The sequence below is a fragment of the Lissotriton vulgaris genome, chromosome 2_1 (genome assembly GCF_964263255.1).
Source record: "Lissotriton vulgaris chromosome 2_1, aLisVul1.2, whole genome shotgun sequence".
Taxonomy (NCBI): Eukaryota; Metazoa; Chordata; class Amphibia; order Caudata; family Salamandridae; genus Lissotriton; species Lissotriton vulgaris.
In genome coordinates this window covers 281,787,267-281,804,295 of record NC_141687.1, presented here as the reverse complement: position 1 = coordinate 281,804,295, position 17,029 = coordinate 281,787,267, and the positions used below count along the sequence as shown (strand labels likewise).

Sequence of the window (17,029 nt, the reverse complement as noted above, 5' to 3'; positions counted from 1 at the left end):
CGCAGCTTAAGTGTGAAGTGATGTGAATAATTTCAAACAATAAATTACACAAACAATAAATGGGTCCACATTGTTTTATTCACAACGGGACCGGATATACTAAATAAATACATGAACAGATCAATAATGCAATTGGTTGTACAGTGCCCGAGAGGAATAAGAAAAGGGGGAGAGGTAGTGGTAAGTGCTCAGGTGAGGATAAGGTGATAGACAGAAGTACGTGACAATAAAATCTATGAGTTAAGGAGACTGTATTCCCGAGTTATATACAGTATAGTGGACCAAAGGTTCGTCACAGTTGGATTAAAGAGTCATACTTCACATATAACAATAAATGAAATAAATGTTGGAGTGAAGTTGATGATGAAGTAGGTGGTTGTCGACGTTTCGACCCTCTAGTGCAGGGATCGGTTGTGCCCTTGCTTTGGGGTCTTCATCAGGACAGAGAAGGGGGCGGGCAACCTAATTCGGTGTATAAAATTCAAAATTACATTCAAGGTATTGGGACGTGCCTCATAATTATACCAAAATTGGCACACAATCGATTGAGCAAGTTGAGATTAATTCATACTGGGCTGTTGACACATTGATAGTCATACTTGGAGCTTGATTAAATTGGTAGCCGGGCTGGAAATGGAGCCAGTCCCGTTATAGGGAATAGATTAATACTGGGTTGTTGCCACATTAATAGTCATACTTGGAGCTCAAATTAAATTAATAGACGGGCTGGAGATGGAGCCAGTCCCGTTCTAGGGAATAAATCACAATGGTAGAAGCGAGCGATGGAGAAAAAGGGCTCGGGGGAGAGGTGGGTTGTAGCGATCCCCGTTGCGTGATAGTCTAAGGAGGTATATTACCGTGAAATCGTATTTAGAAGGGCGCGGTAGAAAGGCACCATCTAATTGGATCCTGTTAGGAGGTTCATGCCTGAAATACATAAAAATGGCCAAATAAATCACCAGGTACCAACGATATGATTCAACATGCAAAATCCTGGTAGCACATGTAGATTTAAAATGAGTAAACTTACCGCGTGGTAAGAATCAATAATACCACGGGATGCTGTTGGCTGTAAATGCGATGTCGGAATGTTCCTGAGGGTAAAGGGGGGGGGGGGAAAGCCAGTCAATTAAGGGTACATTTATTGGTGGGCACACAGCGTGGGTTTGGTACAAAAAAGTAATCTGCTTACCCGCTAGTTTTCGGAAACGCCCTCGGGACCCGCAATAAATCCGAAGTCCGGAAGACCTGTAGGAACGGATTAACAGGTGTGGATTGTAAATAATCGAGACTGTGAGGGACCAATTTGGTATTCTAAGCATACACGAGTAACTCGATCTAGATGACTTACTTGGAGATGCCGAATGAATCGGACACAGGACGCCGAAAACCTCGCAATGGCGAGCCGCAGTTCCTATTTGGCATTTCACTATGGAAACCGTCCCACGTGATGGGTGGTCGGAAATGGAGAAAAGACTGTGGTTGCTTTGGAACTCACATCTTTCCGAAAACTAGCGGGTAAGCAGATTACTTTTTTGCACCAAACCCACGCTCTGTGCCCACCAATAAATGTACCCTTAATTGACTGGCTCCCCCCCCCCCCCTTTACCCTCACGAACATTCCGACATCGCATTTACCGCCAACAGCATCCCGTGGTATTATTGATTCTTACTACGCGGTAAATTTACTCATTTTAAATCTACCTGTGCTACCAGGATTTTGCATATTGAATCCTATCGTTGGTACCTGGTGATTTATTTGGCCATTTTTACGTATTTCAGGCATGAACCTCCTAACAGGATCCAATTAGATGGTGCCTTTCTACCGCGCCCTTCTAAATGCGATTTCACGGTAATATACCTCCTTAGACTATCACGCGACGGGGATCGTTACAACCCACCTCTCCCCCGAGCCCTTTTTCTCCATCGCTCGTTTCTACCATTGTGATTTATTCCCTATAACGGGACTGGCTCCATTTCCAGCCCGGCTACCAATTTAATCAAGCTCCGAGTATGACTATCAACGTGTCAACAACCCAGTATGAATTAATCTCAACTTGCTCAATTGATTGTGTGCCAATTTTGGTATAATTATGAGGCACGTCCCAATACCTTGAATGTAATTTTGAATTTTATACACCGAATTAGGTTGCCCGCCCCCCTTCTCTGTCCTGATGAAGACTCCACAGCAAGGGCACAACCGATCCCTGCATTAGAGGGTCGAAACGTCGACAACCACCTACTTCATCATCAACTTCACTCCAACATTTATTTCATTCATTGTTATATGTGAAGTATGACTCTTTAATCCAACTGTGACGAACCTTTGGTCCACTATACTGTACATAACTCGGGAATACAGTCTCCTTAACTCATAGATTTTATTGTCACGTACTTCTGTCTATCACCTTATCCTCACCTGAGCACTTACCACTACCTCTCCCCCTTTTCTTATTCCTCTCGGGGCACTGTACAACCAATTGCATTATTGATCTGTTCATGTATATATTCAGTATATCCGGTCCCGTTGTGAATAAAACAATTTGGACCCATTTATTGTTTGTGTAATTTATTGTTTGAAATTATTCATATCACTTCACACTTAAGCTGGGACCCCTCCCTCTTAGTACTTACTGTGAAAGAAGTTTCAAGTGGGGATTTGGAAAATTGTATGAAAACCTAAGAAACTTTGTATTTACAAAAACTGACTTACTTACCTTTTATTTAGAAAATGTCCCAGTGTGATATCTAGGCATATCACTCTTAGAGTAGAAAAATTAATCTGAAAAGTAACTAGAAAAGTAATTTCAACAGTTTCTGAACATTTGACTTACCTGTCTCTACATTCAACTGCATTGAACTGTATTATCCGAAAAGGACTATTTTTACTTACCTGCTTAGTCTGGGTTGATTCTAAAAAATTAAATGCAACAAAGAAATATTTTTATACAAAACAATTTGGTCAGAGTTCAGTCTTTTGAGTGTGTGAAATCATTTCTTGCCTGAGTGTGTACAATAAATGCGTAACACTACCCTCTGATAAAGCCTTACTGCTCACCCACACTACCACAAATAGAGAGTAAGGTATTGTCTACTTTTACCTCTGCCTACATTTGGGGATCCACTTGACTGTTCACATTATAACTTACTTTGGTATAGTATATACAGAGCCAGCTTCCTACACACGTTTTATCCAGGTCCAGGTCCCCCTCCCAGCTTTGCCTCAGTGTTGTGGAAGTTACTGCTGTGTGTTGGCAGAGGGAGGCAGCGAACCATCTCGTGAGGTGTCAACCCGTTCCCATAACATGCAGGTACACTATGAAGTACATGGAAGGTACCCTCGTCCTGTCCCCCACTTGCCGCCCAGCGCTGTAAATAGCGAGGTATGGCGCAGGAACAGGCCCGGAGGCAGCCTCTCATCCTCCGCCAGTGTGTCATATGGCACTAGGTCACCATCTCAGTAGAAGTCCCCCAGTGTATGCAGGCCGGTGGCACTCCAAGCGGCGATCTGCGCGGACGAGGTGCCTCTTGGCGTGCTCAAGAAGGGTAGTGGCGGCACATACAGTGTAGTGGATAGTGTGAGGTACAGACTATGTTAGTGGCACTTCTACACAACCTCAAGCAGTAGAGGTTCTGGTGACTTATCTTGTGCGCAGAAGTGAAAGAATTGGAGCACCGCTGAGCGAGTCAAGGGCGGTTCAACGCGGCAGTGTCAGAGAGCCACTCCCCCGCCACCCACCAGGCAACTCACTGAAGTTGGGAGGCAAGATAGTATTGCTCCGTATTGGGCACCGTGAGTCTGCTCTGATCTGTAGGCAGGTACATTTTTGCCAGTGCTACCCTGCACCGATACTTGTTCCATATGAACTCTTGCATGGTTCCTTCAAAGGATTTAAAGTAGGAGCGTATGATATATATAGGGGCAGGTTAGTGAAGAAATAGAGTAGCCAGGGCAAGACCTCCATTTTGATCAGAGCTACCAGACTCTTGACAGACATTTGGGATCTGAGGGCAGTCTTCGCACTAGTTAGATTGCTGTCCAATATGTCAGCTGTTTGATGGTATATGCGAACCCATAGGTTGCGAAACATGTTAGGTTGCCACTTAACTGGAGTCCCATTAAGGGTAAATTCTGGTTTGGGATACGAACGGGTAAAAGGGAACTAGCCGGATTTGGTCCAGTTAACTTACAGGTCAGAAATGGCAGCAAATTCATTGAACGTCTGGGCTAGGGCATCTGGTTCCGATCTTATGTCTTGGATATAGAAAAGGAGATCAGTGTACAAAGAAATTGCGTGGGTTTCACCTCCCAATGGAATGCCCCATTCTTTGCCTTGGGCCCCGATAGCTGAAGGAAGTGGCACGGTTATGGTCACCGAGGTCACTCACGACCACCTCTCAGTATAGAATAGTAGGAAGCAGATTGAGGATATCAAAAAAGCGTTCAAGTCTAAGATGTAGGTTGTGGGGAGAGGAATAGAAAGAGTGTACGAGTTTGTTCGGGTTGCAAACTCACTATATGTCAACACGCTGTCAGTGTAAAAGCCAGTCAAGTAATGGCCTGTGCATTAGATGTGGCCATTATGCGTGACGGGGGAGGAAAGCAACGATCTAGAGCTGTGTCAGGGACAGAATTGTAGTTGCCCCCTAGGAGCCACGGGATCCCACTCCAACAGGACAACTTGTTGGATAGTCTGTGTAGGAAAGAGATCTGGTGATTATTAGGGGCATATATCGCCATAAAGAGGAGGTGCCGTCTATCTAAGTGTCTGTGCTGTAGCACAAACCGGCTATTCGGATCTACTATAATGTCATCTGCCGAGAGGGGACCCCTAGTGTCACCCAGATCAGCACCGCTCTCGCAAATGAGTCTTTAGTAAACACCTGTGCCTGCCACCGCCCCTCGCCATGACTACAAATTAACCGCAGAGCCAGTGGGAGGGCCGTCCCTGGAGACACCTGCAGACTGGGCATGCATGGGGGTTGACCCCAGGTAAGTCGATTAGGGCCCTCCGGCATGCGTTTGAATGTGCATTGGCGCTTTGCAGTATGAATGCACAAATGTGGCATCAGGGCGGCGTGCCCTGTAGTAGCGCATGGAAGGGGTTGTTGGTGCCAGAGTCTTCTTCTTGCACCCATTGTGGCTATGACACACATCATGAGCAGCCCCATACACTTGAGTGTCAGTGCCTACAGCGTGCAAGGTTAGAGTCCTCGGCGTGTCTCTAGGAACCTGCTCTCCAAACTCGATATTTCATTAAAGGGCCAGTCGCTGACCTCCTCCCAGGCCCCAGGTCATCGCAGCACAAGCAGCCCAGTGGTGAGGAGTATCCCTCAATTTCTGGCGGCAATAGGATGGGCAGATGAGTATGCCTCCTATGGCATGTGGAGGTAGGTAGACCCCAGCAACGGGTGCTTCAATGATGGTGTCTCAAGGCCTCAGTCCGGAACGATTAACACGGTCAGAAAAAACAAGGGTGGGGTCTGCTCCCCAACTAAGCTGCAGATCCAACTCTGGCCGCTTCCTCCGCTCCTTTTTCAGATCTCCAGCAGAGTAGACGGTACTGGCCCACTGGGCAATCCACTGCCCTGGGGCTCTGCCGCAGCTCACTGTGGCACAGCGCGAGGACCTCTGAGCGTTCCTTATATCTCAAGTGGGCTCACCTCCAGGCCACCAGTAGTGACGCAGACTTCAGGGAGACCAGCAATTCACGTGCGTGTGGGAAGCCCTAGGCCCCGACTGGGAACGGTCATGCAGGATGGCCGAATCAGTCCCCACTGCCAGTGCCCTGGTCTTATCTCAGGGCAGGTTCCCCTTTATTGTAGGCCGTTTGTGGGGGATGGTGCAGGCTCTCCTTGGTTGCCTAGTCCCCTTCCAGGCCAACCTCAATGTTTTCTGGACCCAGTCAGGCTGCAGATGGCCACGTCGTATCTCATGGTCCTACTGGTGGGAAGTTGCATATGATGTCAAGGGAGGCGGAGGAACTGGGCTCCTTTGGTATAAGCGGGCTGCGGCTGGGTGCGATGCAGTGGAGGCGTGCACCAGTAATGTTCATTTCTGCGGCCCAACAGGCACCGCATGGTAGCGGGTGCAACCACACAGCCTGCCGGGGCCGCTAGCCTTTTTGTTCCACTGCACTCCTACTCATCACTGCCCCAGGCAGCGGGCAGCTCTGCTGGCGGGCAGAACTCCTATCTGGCTGCAATCGACGTCTCGGGGTTCCCTATTACAGCTGCAGCCACAGTGTCGTTCCTGCGTGACAACTGGCCTTAGTCGGATCTCGGCGGGACTCTGATCGCTGGCTCTAATCTGCTCAGCAGGGCCACTTGCGGAACTAGGGCGACACCAGGATCACAACAGTGTACATAATGAGTATAAATTAGATATGTCCAGGATGAATGCCGGATAACAGGGCGGCATCGTGAAACGTATCTAGGTTGCGTCTTCCATCTTAGCCCAGTCGCTACGCCCCATACGATCATATGATCTTGTGTTATATTTAAATATAGTAAATGGTTGTCTGCTTTCCTATTTGTTAACACTATTAACTGGTTGTGAAAAGTGGTCAATGTGACTGGTCAGTACATGGATGTTTATGGCATTGTTGATTTGGGTTGGAAAACTTTTCAAACACCACCATTTCTCTACAAGCATGATGCGGAATTTAGTCACTCAAATTGTATTTACAATCTCCTGTACTGTAGGCAGTATGTTAATTATTCATGAGCCATCCAGTCTTTACACACAAGGTACTTTATACAAAAGATGGAAAAATAAATATGTACTATATCAAATGGCAAAAATATATTTGTGAGAAATCTAAAGTGTTGCTCTACATTGTTCCCTCACCCAGTATGTGGCATGCTTCCCTGTTGGTCCCACTCCTTAGCCCCACCACCATTTGTACTGTAGTAGTATTAGAAGTACGTAACTCTTCCTGGAGTCTCCGAATACTCCTGAGTGTTTTGTAGCCAGGAGTCTTAATTGTTCCAAGGAAACAAATTAAAACATTTGAGAGTATTCTTCGAAAAGAAGGGATTGACTCAAAGATACAGTTATCTCATTGTAGACCAATGTACTTCGTTGTTGATCCCTTGTAGGTAAGGTTAAAATAAACAATGGCTTGGGAGATATACAATGCTTCGTGTTTAGGCCAGAACCCTAGTCCACGATGGGGGTCTACTGCATTCATCTTGACATAGATCCCTGTAACTACACTGTCAAATGGCTACCTACAAATGTAACTGTGTCTAGCTAAGTTTATTGAAGGTGTTTGAAATAGGATCAAAACATACTTTTTACAAAATTAGCGGACATTTTTAAGGTATGGATAATCTATTCTCAAGGTCTAGTAAGTGGCCAGGCCTAGAGGGACGTAATAGAACCATGTTGGAGGGAGAGCCATTTCCAGTTGAAAGAAATGCATATTCCCTTTGGTCATACTATGAAGCATAGGTGGGACATCCTGCTTCCCCAAAATATATCCAGCCATTCATACTGTATGTAATTTTACCTTGTGACTTATTACTGTTGGTTTCGCCCTGCTTGCAGCTGAGTTCCAATGAATGATCTTTGCACTACAGTCGCACCACCATACACACATAAATAGTGAGAACGTAGGCCTAATACTTCCATGGACCAATGATTCCATGGAACCAAGGTGCAGTGAATCTCACAAAAGGTTTGAAGTTTACAATGTGTTTTAGTGCCAGATGTCAAACTGAGAGACGCACCTTTTCCACACATAGGTCCAATGATAAGGACATGTACTCCTCTGCTTGTCATACTTGCATGGGTTAGTAGAAGGTCACAATACCAAACCTACTTTGGCAACATCTCTGAGCTTGCAGATATAATTTAGGAGGAGCAAATGGAAAATGTTAGCGAGAATCCAGTTTCTTAAAGATGCAGTAGAAGAGGGGAGAAAAAGACTTAAAAGGGTAATCAAAATGGGGATAACCTATAATCCATCTGAGAGACCCCCAACCAGCACCAAGATGATGCACTATTCAAAACCATGCCTCATATAATTTGATGTATTGTATTTTGATTGATACTTTATTCAGAAATAGAAAAAGTACAATCACCTTAAGATGTAAATGCATGCATGTTTTAAGATGACTAACCGATATTTTCTTGGGGAGAAGTTGAAGTAATTTTCAAGTCCAGGTAAAGTCGTCTTCACAGACATACAATTTGGAACTTCATATCTTTTAAGTACATGAGTTTCCGTCAAAATGGAATAGACTGTGAACCAAATAGGATGTATGGCAAATGTAATTTGGATATGTAAAACCTTGTAAACACGTGGTAATGTATGACTAGGAATAAAATACAAAGACACTCGATTTAAAGGCACCCATCGCCACACAATCTTTTCTTAAACCTTGTAAACTTGCTTTGAGCTCTGAAGAAAGGTTTTTCGACCGCAAAACATGTGTTGGCTGGCTGTGTCAGTTTGGAATTGATCAACACGTCGTATATTACAATGAAGAAAACAGATCAATACCTTTCTTATATGGACTTTTAAAGTGACAATGGACAATATACTTTTGAAAAGCAAGAACTGTAAATTTATGAATGTCAATTGAAATCTATGTAGGACCTTTTGACATTTGGGAAAAATACTATTTTAATTTATATTTAAACTTTTTTCCCAGAACAAGTCTGTTTGGTAGGTTATAGATTTCTGGTATTCATTGGGTTGAGAAATAAAACAGAGAAGAGCCTTACATGTCAGAAAAAATTAAAGTTTTCAGTAATAACTATTGTATAATGCATTTGGCTTCATTCTAGACAGAATGTTAGTAATTTAAGATAATGTGCTCTCATTCATATTTTGTGATACAGATAAAATGTTTCTACATATTCATTTGTATTTTCAATTGCTTTATTCAGCACACCGGAGCAGGAACAGCTGATGGTAATGTGGCTGAGTTGGATGATAAAAGAAGAAGCATATTTTGAAAGGTGAGCCAGTGTTTATATAGTAGGCTACATTACTGCTTAGACAATGTTGGAACTCATTGTTTTCTGTTTCCACAGTACTGCGGGAGTATCTGCTTCCTTTGGTGAGATGCTGCTCCTGGTTGCTATGTATTTCCATAGCAACCAACTTAGTGCTATCATCGAATTGGTCTGCTCTACTTTGGGGATGAAGGTAATTTCCAAACTTATTCATCATAGCTGCTCTCATAATTTCACAAGCAACCAGATTGAGAACCGTTTTTATTATTAAGCCAGCTAAGTAAATACTATTTTTTTCTGTCAAAAGTGTTTTTGTTATTTTAGAGTTACTCTTCACATTACAAACAACACTCACAATAGCTTGATGGTAGATACGTGACTATCATAAGTGCATTAGCACAGTGTCATACAATGGCGCAAGTATTCAAACAGTGTACTGAATAATGCATAAGGTGTTTGTCTAAAATGGTCTGAACTGTAGTTTGCCCGCCCGGGTGCAGACTCCTAGGCTGTCCAAAGAGCCGGAGTGTTAGCCGCTCAATAGTCCGCATAGTTCAGTGCTGACCTTTCATCTTGGGCTTGCAAACAGATGGTATACATTAAAACAGAAAAACATTAACTGTGGCAGCAAAAACTCTCACAAAGACTCAGACTGCCCTTCTGTCCTCCCCCCTCCCAGGCCCCAACCCTCTGCCCCCGCCTAACACTGCGCGCGCCCCTCATCTGTGACTACTCTGGCTTGGTTCTCTTTGCGCTTTAGTGAGGCAGGGGTTCAACATCGCGGACTATCCCTGGCAGGAGAACGGCTTGTGGCATGCGCCCATCCCCACGTGTGTATTCCATCCCCTCCACATCCCCCGTGCCCCCCTCCCTGTCTGTCTGCTGTAATGTACTAAGCATTTTCTCCCAGTGTGCCGCTATGGGTTCCTTCCAGAGCCCCATCTTTTCCTCTCTGCGTATGGCGGTCCACTCTGACCTGGCCCACGCCTGGAATGAGGAAGTCCATGCCCGTGCACATCGCGAGTCGTGCACCTTCCACGTCCTGGTAAGGAGGCACTTTGCTACCACCAGCCCCAGGTCCAAAAAGCGGGATGCCACCTTATCTTTGGGGGGGATCTCCTAAAAAGGTGTAGGATGTACTCAGGCCAGTCAAAGGGTATGGTTCAGCCCGTGCAGTTCCATAGCAGCTCGCTAACTGTTCGCAAGTAGGTACCCAACCTGAGACAGCTCCAAAGCAAGTGTATGAATACCGCCCCTTGCTCGTTACACTTGGGGCAGAGTGCATCAACTCGACAAAAATACTTGTTGATCAACTCTGGCGTGAGGTAGGCCCTATGGACATGAAAAGTTGTATCTGACGAAATCGCATGTTTCTGGGGACTCGGACCAGACTTTTAAGTACCTTTTCCCATTCCTTATCTGCTAGTGACCGCCCCAGATACAGCTCCCACTTGTCTCTGAGGGGGTCTAAACTTATTGCCACATGTTCCCGCAAGGGCGCCGCAAACCAGCGAACCAAATGTCTGCTGCTTCCTATGACATGGAAATACTGTATGGTTAAATGTTGCCGGGGCTCTGTAGCCACATCTCCCCATCTGGCTGTCAGTTGTGCTATCGGGGAACGGTGCATCAAGAACCCCCCGGGGGGGAGCCCCTCCTCTGTTACCAGCGACTCGTTTGCCGTGACCCCCCCCTTCCCTGTATAAGTCACAGTGTGTGAATGTCGGCCTCCCGCCACTTCGCGAGCATGGAAGACGTGAGCACCCCCTCCCCGCTGGGCGAGCCTACCAAGGGTATAGCAGATGCATAAGGGACCGTGCCGAGGGTAAGGTACTAGGCTCTTCGTTAGCACTTGTATGCCACTCCCAAGAGGAGCGGGCCCGGGCGCTCGGTTTTTGCCATGGGTTGGAAGAGCTTTGTGATGCGCTCTAGGGAGTATGGCGGCATTGCTTTGGCTGTGCCATCCCTACCTCTATCTGCCAACCAACAAGCAACCCACAGGAGCTGCACGGCTAGATAGTAATGCTCAAAACAAGGCGCACCCAAGCCCCCACGGTCTGTCGGCAAGAATAACTTTGTCAGCGCCAGTCTGTGCCTAGAGGCGCCCCAGATGAAGTCCCGCCATAGTTTATTGAGCATGGTAAAAAAGGAAGCCGGAATAATTAATGGTAAGTTGACAAAATAGTATAGAAGGCGGGGAAGCATGACTATTTTAGCAAGCACCACTCGGCCCGTAGTAGTCAGCGGGAGTCAGCATAGAGCGATACCTGATGGACTGCGTCTCCCATCGGGATACCATCGCCAAGGGTCCCACGTATAGCTATAGCCAGGGGCTCGATTGCTAGCGCCAACAGTAGCGGGGACAGAGGGCACCCCTGCCGGATGCCCCGGCCCACCACCACTGGGTCTGAAATGTAGGGGCCCAGTCGCACCCGAACCGTAGGACTCTTGTATAGTAAGTCAACCATGTGTAGGAACCCTATGTCCAGCCTGTATCGCGTCAGCACCGCGGATAGGTAACCCCATTCTAGGCAGTCAAAAGCCTTCTCCAGGTCTAGTATTAGACACCCTGCCCTGAGCCATTCCCGCGCGGCCTCAGCTGCCACCCTAAAGTATCTCCTGAGTTTCAATGACGTAGATCTCGCTGGGACAAACCCGTTCTGGTCCGTGTGAATTAAGTAGGGGACCACCTGCGCCAGTCTTTCCGCTAGCACCTTGGCTAATACCTTGTAGTCCACGTTGAGCATCGCTAGAGGCCTATAGGAGCCCAGGGCCATGAGGTCTCTGTCCGGCTTGGGCAAAGAAACCAGGAACGCCTCCAGCATGGAGGGTGGCCGAAACCCTTCCTATATTGCTTCGGTGCATATCTTGTGCAGCAAAGGCGTCGGGGTTTCCCAATACGCTTTATAATATTCGGCGGGTAGGCCGGTCCCGGGGTCTTCCCGGATGCCATGGACTGGATTGCTTCCCCAACCTTCTCCAACAAGATAGGTGCATTGAGCGTCTCCTTCTGTTTCTCGGAGGCAGTGGGCAGCTGAACAGAATCCAAAAACCCCTCCAAGTTATGTTTGGGGCCGATACCCTGGGCTCTGTATAGCTGCGCATAGTGTTCTGTAAGGGCACGGTGGATTTCATGCTGTGTATACACCATCTCTCCCCCTGCTGTGCGGAGAGCTCCTATTGGGGCACCACGTCCCTCTTGTTTTATTAACCGGGCCAGTAGTCGGCCTGCTCTGTCTGCCTTGGCATATTTACAACAAGGGGTGGTGAGGGACAGAGTCTCTGAATTAAACAGAATACTCTCACCCAGTCAAGAGATCAGGGCTAGATCCAACACCGTTTTTTAGCTCACTGCACCATCCCAGTTTCAGAACCTGGCTGTATGCAAATTAGTCTGTTCCTGTCCCAGTGCATGATGGGAACAGGGCAAACCAAACTACAAAAGCCAATTCTTACACTGGGAAGGAAACAAGCTACCGAGGACCGGTTTCTGGCATTTCAGCCTCTTCGGCCCGGCTTGCTTGAATCCTGATGGTGCAATGAGCAAGGGACTCACATCTGAGTATACCCTTCCACGCTTAGGGTGGACAAAAATATTTACAACAAGGGGTGGTGAGGGACAGAGTCTCTGAATTAAACAGAATACTCTCACCCAGTCAAGAGATCAGGGCTAGATCCAACACCGTTTTTTAGCTCACTGCACCATCTCAGTTTCAGAACCTGGCTGTATGCAAATTAGTCTGTTCCTGTCCCAGTGCATGATGGGAACAGGGCAAACCAAACTACAAAAGCCAATTCTTACACTGGGAAGGAAACAAGCTACCGAGGACCGGTTTCTGGCATTTCAGCCTCTTCGGCCCGGCTTGCTTGAATCCTGATGGTGCAATGAGCAAGGGACTCACATCTGAGTATACCCTTCCACGCTTAGGGTGGACAAAAATATTTACAACAAGGGGTGGTGAGGGACAGAGTCTCTGAATTAAACAGAATACTCTCACCCAGTCAAGAGATCAGGGCTAGATCCAACACCGTTTTTTAGCTCACTGCACCATCCCAGTTTCAGAACCTGGCTGTATGCAAATTAGTCTGTTCCTGTCCCAGTGCATGATGGGAACAGGGCAAACCAAACTACAAAAGCCAATTCTTACACTGGGAAGGAAACAAGCTACCGAGGACCGGTTTCTGGCATTTCAGCCTCTTCGGCCCGGCTTGCTTGAATCCTGATGGTGCAATGAGCAAGGGACTCACATCTGAGTATACCCTTCCACGCTTAGGGTGGACAAAAATATTTACAACAAGGGGTGGTGAGGGACAGAGTCTCTGAATTAAACAGAATACTCTCACCCAGTCAAGAGATCAGGGCTAGATCCAACACCGTTTTTTAGCTCACTGCACCATCCCAGTTTCAGAACCTGGCTGTATGCAAATTAGTCTGTTCCTGTCCCAGTGCATGATGGGAACAGGGCAAACCAAACTACAAAAGCCAATTCTTACACTGGGAAGGAAACAAGCTACCGAGGACCGGTTTCTGGCATTTCAGCCTCTTCGGCCCGGCTTGCTTGAATCCTGATGGTGCAATGAGCAAGGGACTCACATCTGAGTATACCCTTCCACGCTTAGGGTGGACAAAAATATTTACAACAAGGGGTGGTGAGGGACAGAGTCTCTGAATTAAACAGAATACTCTCACCCAGTCAAGAGATCAGGGCTAGATCCAACACCGTTTTTTAGCTCACTGCACCATCCCAGTTTCAGAACCTGGCTGTATGCAAATTAGTCTGTTCCTGTCCCAGTGCATGATGGGAACAGGGCAAACCAAACTACAAAAGCCAATTCTTACACTGGGAAGGAAACAAGCTACCGAGGACCGGATTCTGGCATTTCAGCCTCTTCGGCCCGGCTTGCTTGAATCCTGATGGTGCAATGAGCAAGGGACTCACATCTGAGTATACCCTTCCACGCTTAGGGTGGACAAAAATATTTACAACAAGGGGTGGTGAGGGACAGAGTCTCTGAATTAAACAGAATACTCTCACCCAGTCAAGAGATCAGGGCTAGATCCAACACCGTTTTTTAGCTCACTGCACCATCCCAGTTTCAGAACCTGGCTGTATGCAAATTAGTCTGTTCCTGTCCCAGTGCATGATGGGAACAGGGCAAACCAAACTACAAAAGCCAATTCTTACACTGGGAAGGAAACAAGCTACCGAGGACCGGTTTCTGGCATTTCAGCCTCTTCGGCCCGGCTTGCTTGAATCCTGATGGTGCAATGAGCAGCATAGTTGTGGCACCGCAGCTTCTCCAGAAGCTCCGCGTGTCGAGTGTAAAGATCCCCCAGTTTGTGTATACCTCCCCCACCCCCCCTTCCCGCTTATAGCGCAGGAACTCATCCTCCAGGCGTGTTAGGGAGGCGGAAAATGTCCTGGGTATGTTCCATGTGGCTCCCATGCAGGGCCCCCGGACAGCCACCTTGTGTGCATCCCATTGTACCATGGTGTTACTCGCTATCCCCTCATTAACATCAAAATACGCGAGGATGGCTGTGCCCAGAGATGAGCGAAATTCTGAATCCTCTAGCGCAGTAGGTTGTAACCTTCAAGTGGGGATAGGTGGGTGTGCGCCTCAGCTGATCCGAAGCCACAGGGGATTATGATCAGTGTGCGTTCTCCCCAGGTACTCCGCTTGTGTAATGATTGGGAGTAGAGATTGGGAACCCACTATCCTGTCCAACCGGACATGCAAGTCGTGGACTGCGGAATAGTAAGAGTAGAGTCTGTGTTCTGGGTGTAGTGTGCGCCATAGATCCTGTAACGCCCAGTGTAGGGCCAATCCCTGAACGCCTGCGCATTGGATGCTACCGCTGCTGCTCGGAGGGAGGGAAATTACCTGTCCAGATGCACGTCTTATACCATGTTAAAATTCCCGCCAAGCAACCAGGGGAGTCCCGTAAGGGTGGAGGACCTGGGTCATCTGCGCTAGAAAGGATTGCTGATCTACGTTCGGGGCATAAAGTGATCCTAGTAATACCTCCTGGCCATTCAGTTTCCCTTTTACAAGAGAATACTGACTCTCACGGTCCACTTTCACTTCCTCACATATAAAAGGGGTGCCCGCCTTTACCCAGATCAGGGGTCCGCGCGCATGCGCTGAGAAGACCGTGCCATAAAGTCGCCCCCTCCAGTGTCTGCGTAGTTTGTCAAGCTCTGTCTGGGTCATGTGGGTCTCCTGCAAGAGAGCAATCCCCACAGCATGTCGTTGTAGGTAGGAAAATACGGAATAGCGTTTCGATGGTGTGTGAATGCCACGTATGTTCCAAGTCACGACATTACTCCAGTATTGGAACTTTCATAGATTCAAATACCTGAATCATTTCCCTGTCGTCGAGACAGGAGTCTCCGGTACATAAAAAAGCAATGGTCGCAGTATAGCTGTAACTGTAGTTCTCCAGTATTGAAAGCTTTCATAGATTCCCATACTCCCACCCTCCTCCGCTGAGAGGCTCACCTTGGATTGGGTACGGAAAGTATTATAGCACAAGTGCTCGAAAATCTGAGGGGAAAGAGGTTCTCTCAGGAGGGTTCTAGAGGGTGAGTGTCTCTGATTGGCTAAGAGAAAAGTTTGGTCCTTTTTTACATAACGAAGGTTATGGGTTGCAAAAGAAAAATGGGCCTAGGGCTTTTTTACAGTTAGCTATACTGCTAACCATTGCTTTTTAGGTCGAGCAGACCTACCCTCAATGCGTGAGCATTGAAGGTGTCTGCTTCAGACCTATTGTGGCCCGTTAGTGAGAATGCTGGGGAATGAGGACACCAATCTGTTACGAGCTCGCAGTTTTCCCCGCGGGAGCGCGCGTCTGACCCGCGCTTGCGCAGATCAACTCACAGCCCCTGCTCGCACACAGCCAGCCCCCACCCCTCTGCATGCACGCATACACAGGCGCGCGTGCGCACACACACACACACAGGCGCGCGCATGCACACGCAGGCATACGACACACATACAGGCTCAATCACACACAGTCACGCACGCGCGCACACACACACTCCCCCCCTCCCCTCCCAGGCATACACACAGGCACGCACGCACTTCACTTCAGCCCTGGGCCCCACTCACCGACTGCGCTCTTCCGGCGGGCTCCTCACGGCGCGGCGCGGCTCGTCTCCTCTTCTCAATCGGGCTCGCGGACCTCGGGAGGCGGGACTTCCGGTCGGCCGCGACCTGATTCGCCGGCCGGCCAAGAGCTTCCGGGTCGCCGCGGGCAGCGCGGCGGCACTCCGATGCGCAGTCCCTTTTGTTCAGATGCAGGGGTGTCCGTGCTTACAGAAGTTGATCAGTAAAGTTGCACTCTTGAAGGTTTGGAACTCTGGTGCACTGGACATTAGACATAACGCAATAAAAAAGCAGTGCCCGACCAGATCTGTATTTTGGAGTTCTTGCAGTCCCTGGCTGTTTACAAAAAAACATTTCATAACCTCATTCGTTCTTGTGGGACTAAGGCTATAGTGTCACAGTTTTTTTTTTTTTTCAAGGCACATGCGTCATTGAATGTATCCCTATTACCATTGAGATTCTACATCATGTTCCGTAAGGAGCACAGATCAGAAGGGAATTGTGACATTAGATACAGACAAGTTCCTACATAGAATAGGATGTTTCCCACCCAATTAGAAAGAGTGAATGCTTAAGAGGGGATGTTGCATCCACTGGGCATTGTCTAGCACACCACAGAGACACAGACTGAGTCGTCCAAGTATCTGACCATAGGAGGCAGCTGTAGATGCAAACAGAATTTATTGACAAAAGTGAGCTCACCAAACAGACGTTATCCTCTTGGCGTCCATTGGAGGCCTCCAGCCGGCTGCCCGTGCTTTCGAGTTAGTGTTGCACTAGAGCTAGATTAGGTAGTCTCAGAAAAAAGGATGTGCCCTTAGCACAAGTAAGCAGACCTGACAAGTAAGCAGATCTTGGTCACTAACCGATCAGAAAGTGTAGTTACTGTCTGCCTTGGGCTACTGAGGCACTTATGGTGACTACCATTTCAGGCTGTGTGGGTGGGGATGA

The 17,029-nt window shown here is 47.6% G+C and overlaps 1 protein-coding gene across 4 annotated transcripts in view; it reads left to right on the top strand.

Moving 5' to 3' along the window:
* INTS2 (integrator complex subunit 2) overlaps positions 1–17,029 on the top strand; it is a 306,784-nt gene that overhangs the window by 75,513 nt on the left and 214,242 nt on the right. For all 4 annotated transcript variants that reach the window (XM_086954934.1, XM_086954935.1, XM_086954936.1 and 1 more), the window contains exons 10-11: positions 8,900–8,971; positions 9,047–9,161. In XM_086954934.1, the coding sequence (XP_086811060.1) occupies positions 8,900–8,971; positions 9,047–9,161 (187 nt within the window). The remainder of the gene's footprint in view (positions 1–8,899; positions 8,972–9,046; positions 9,162–17,029) is intronic.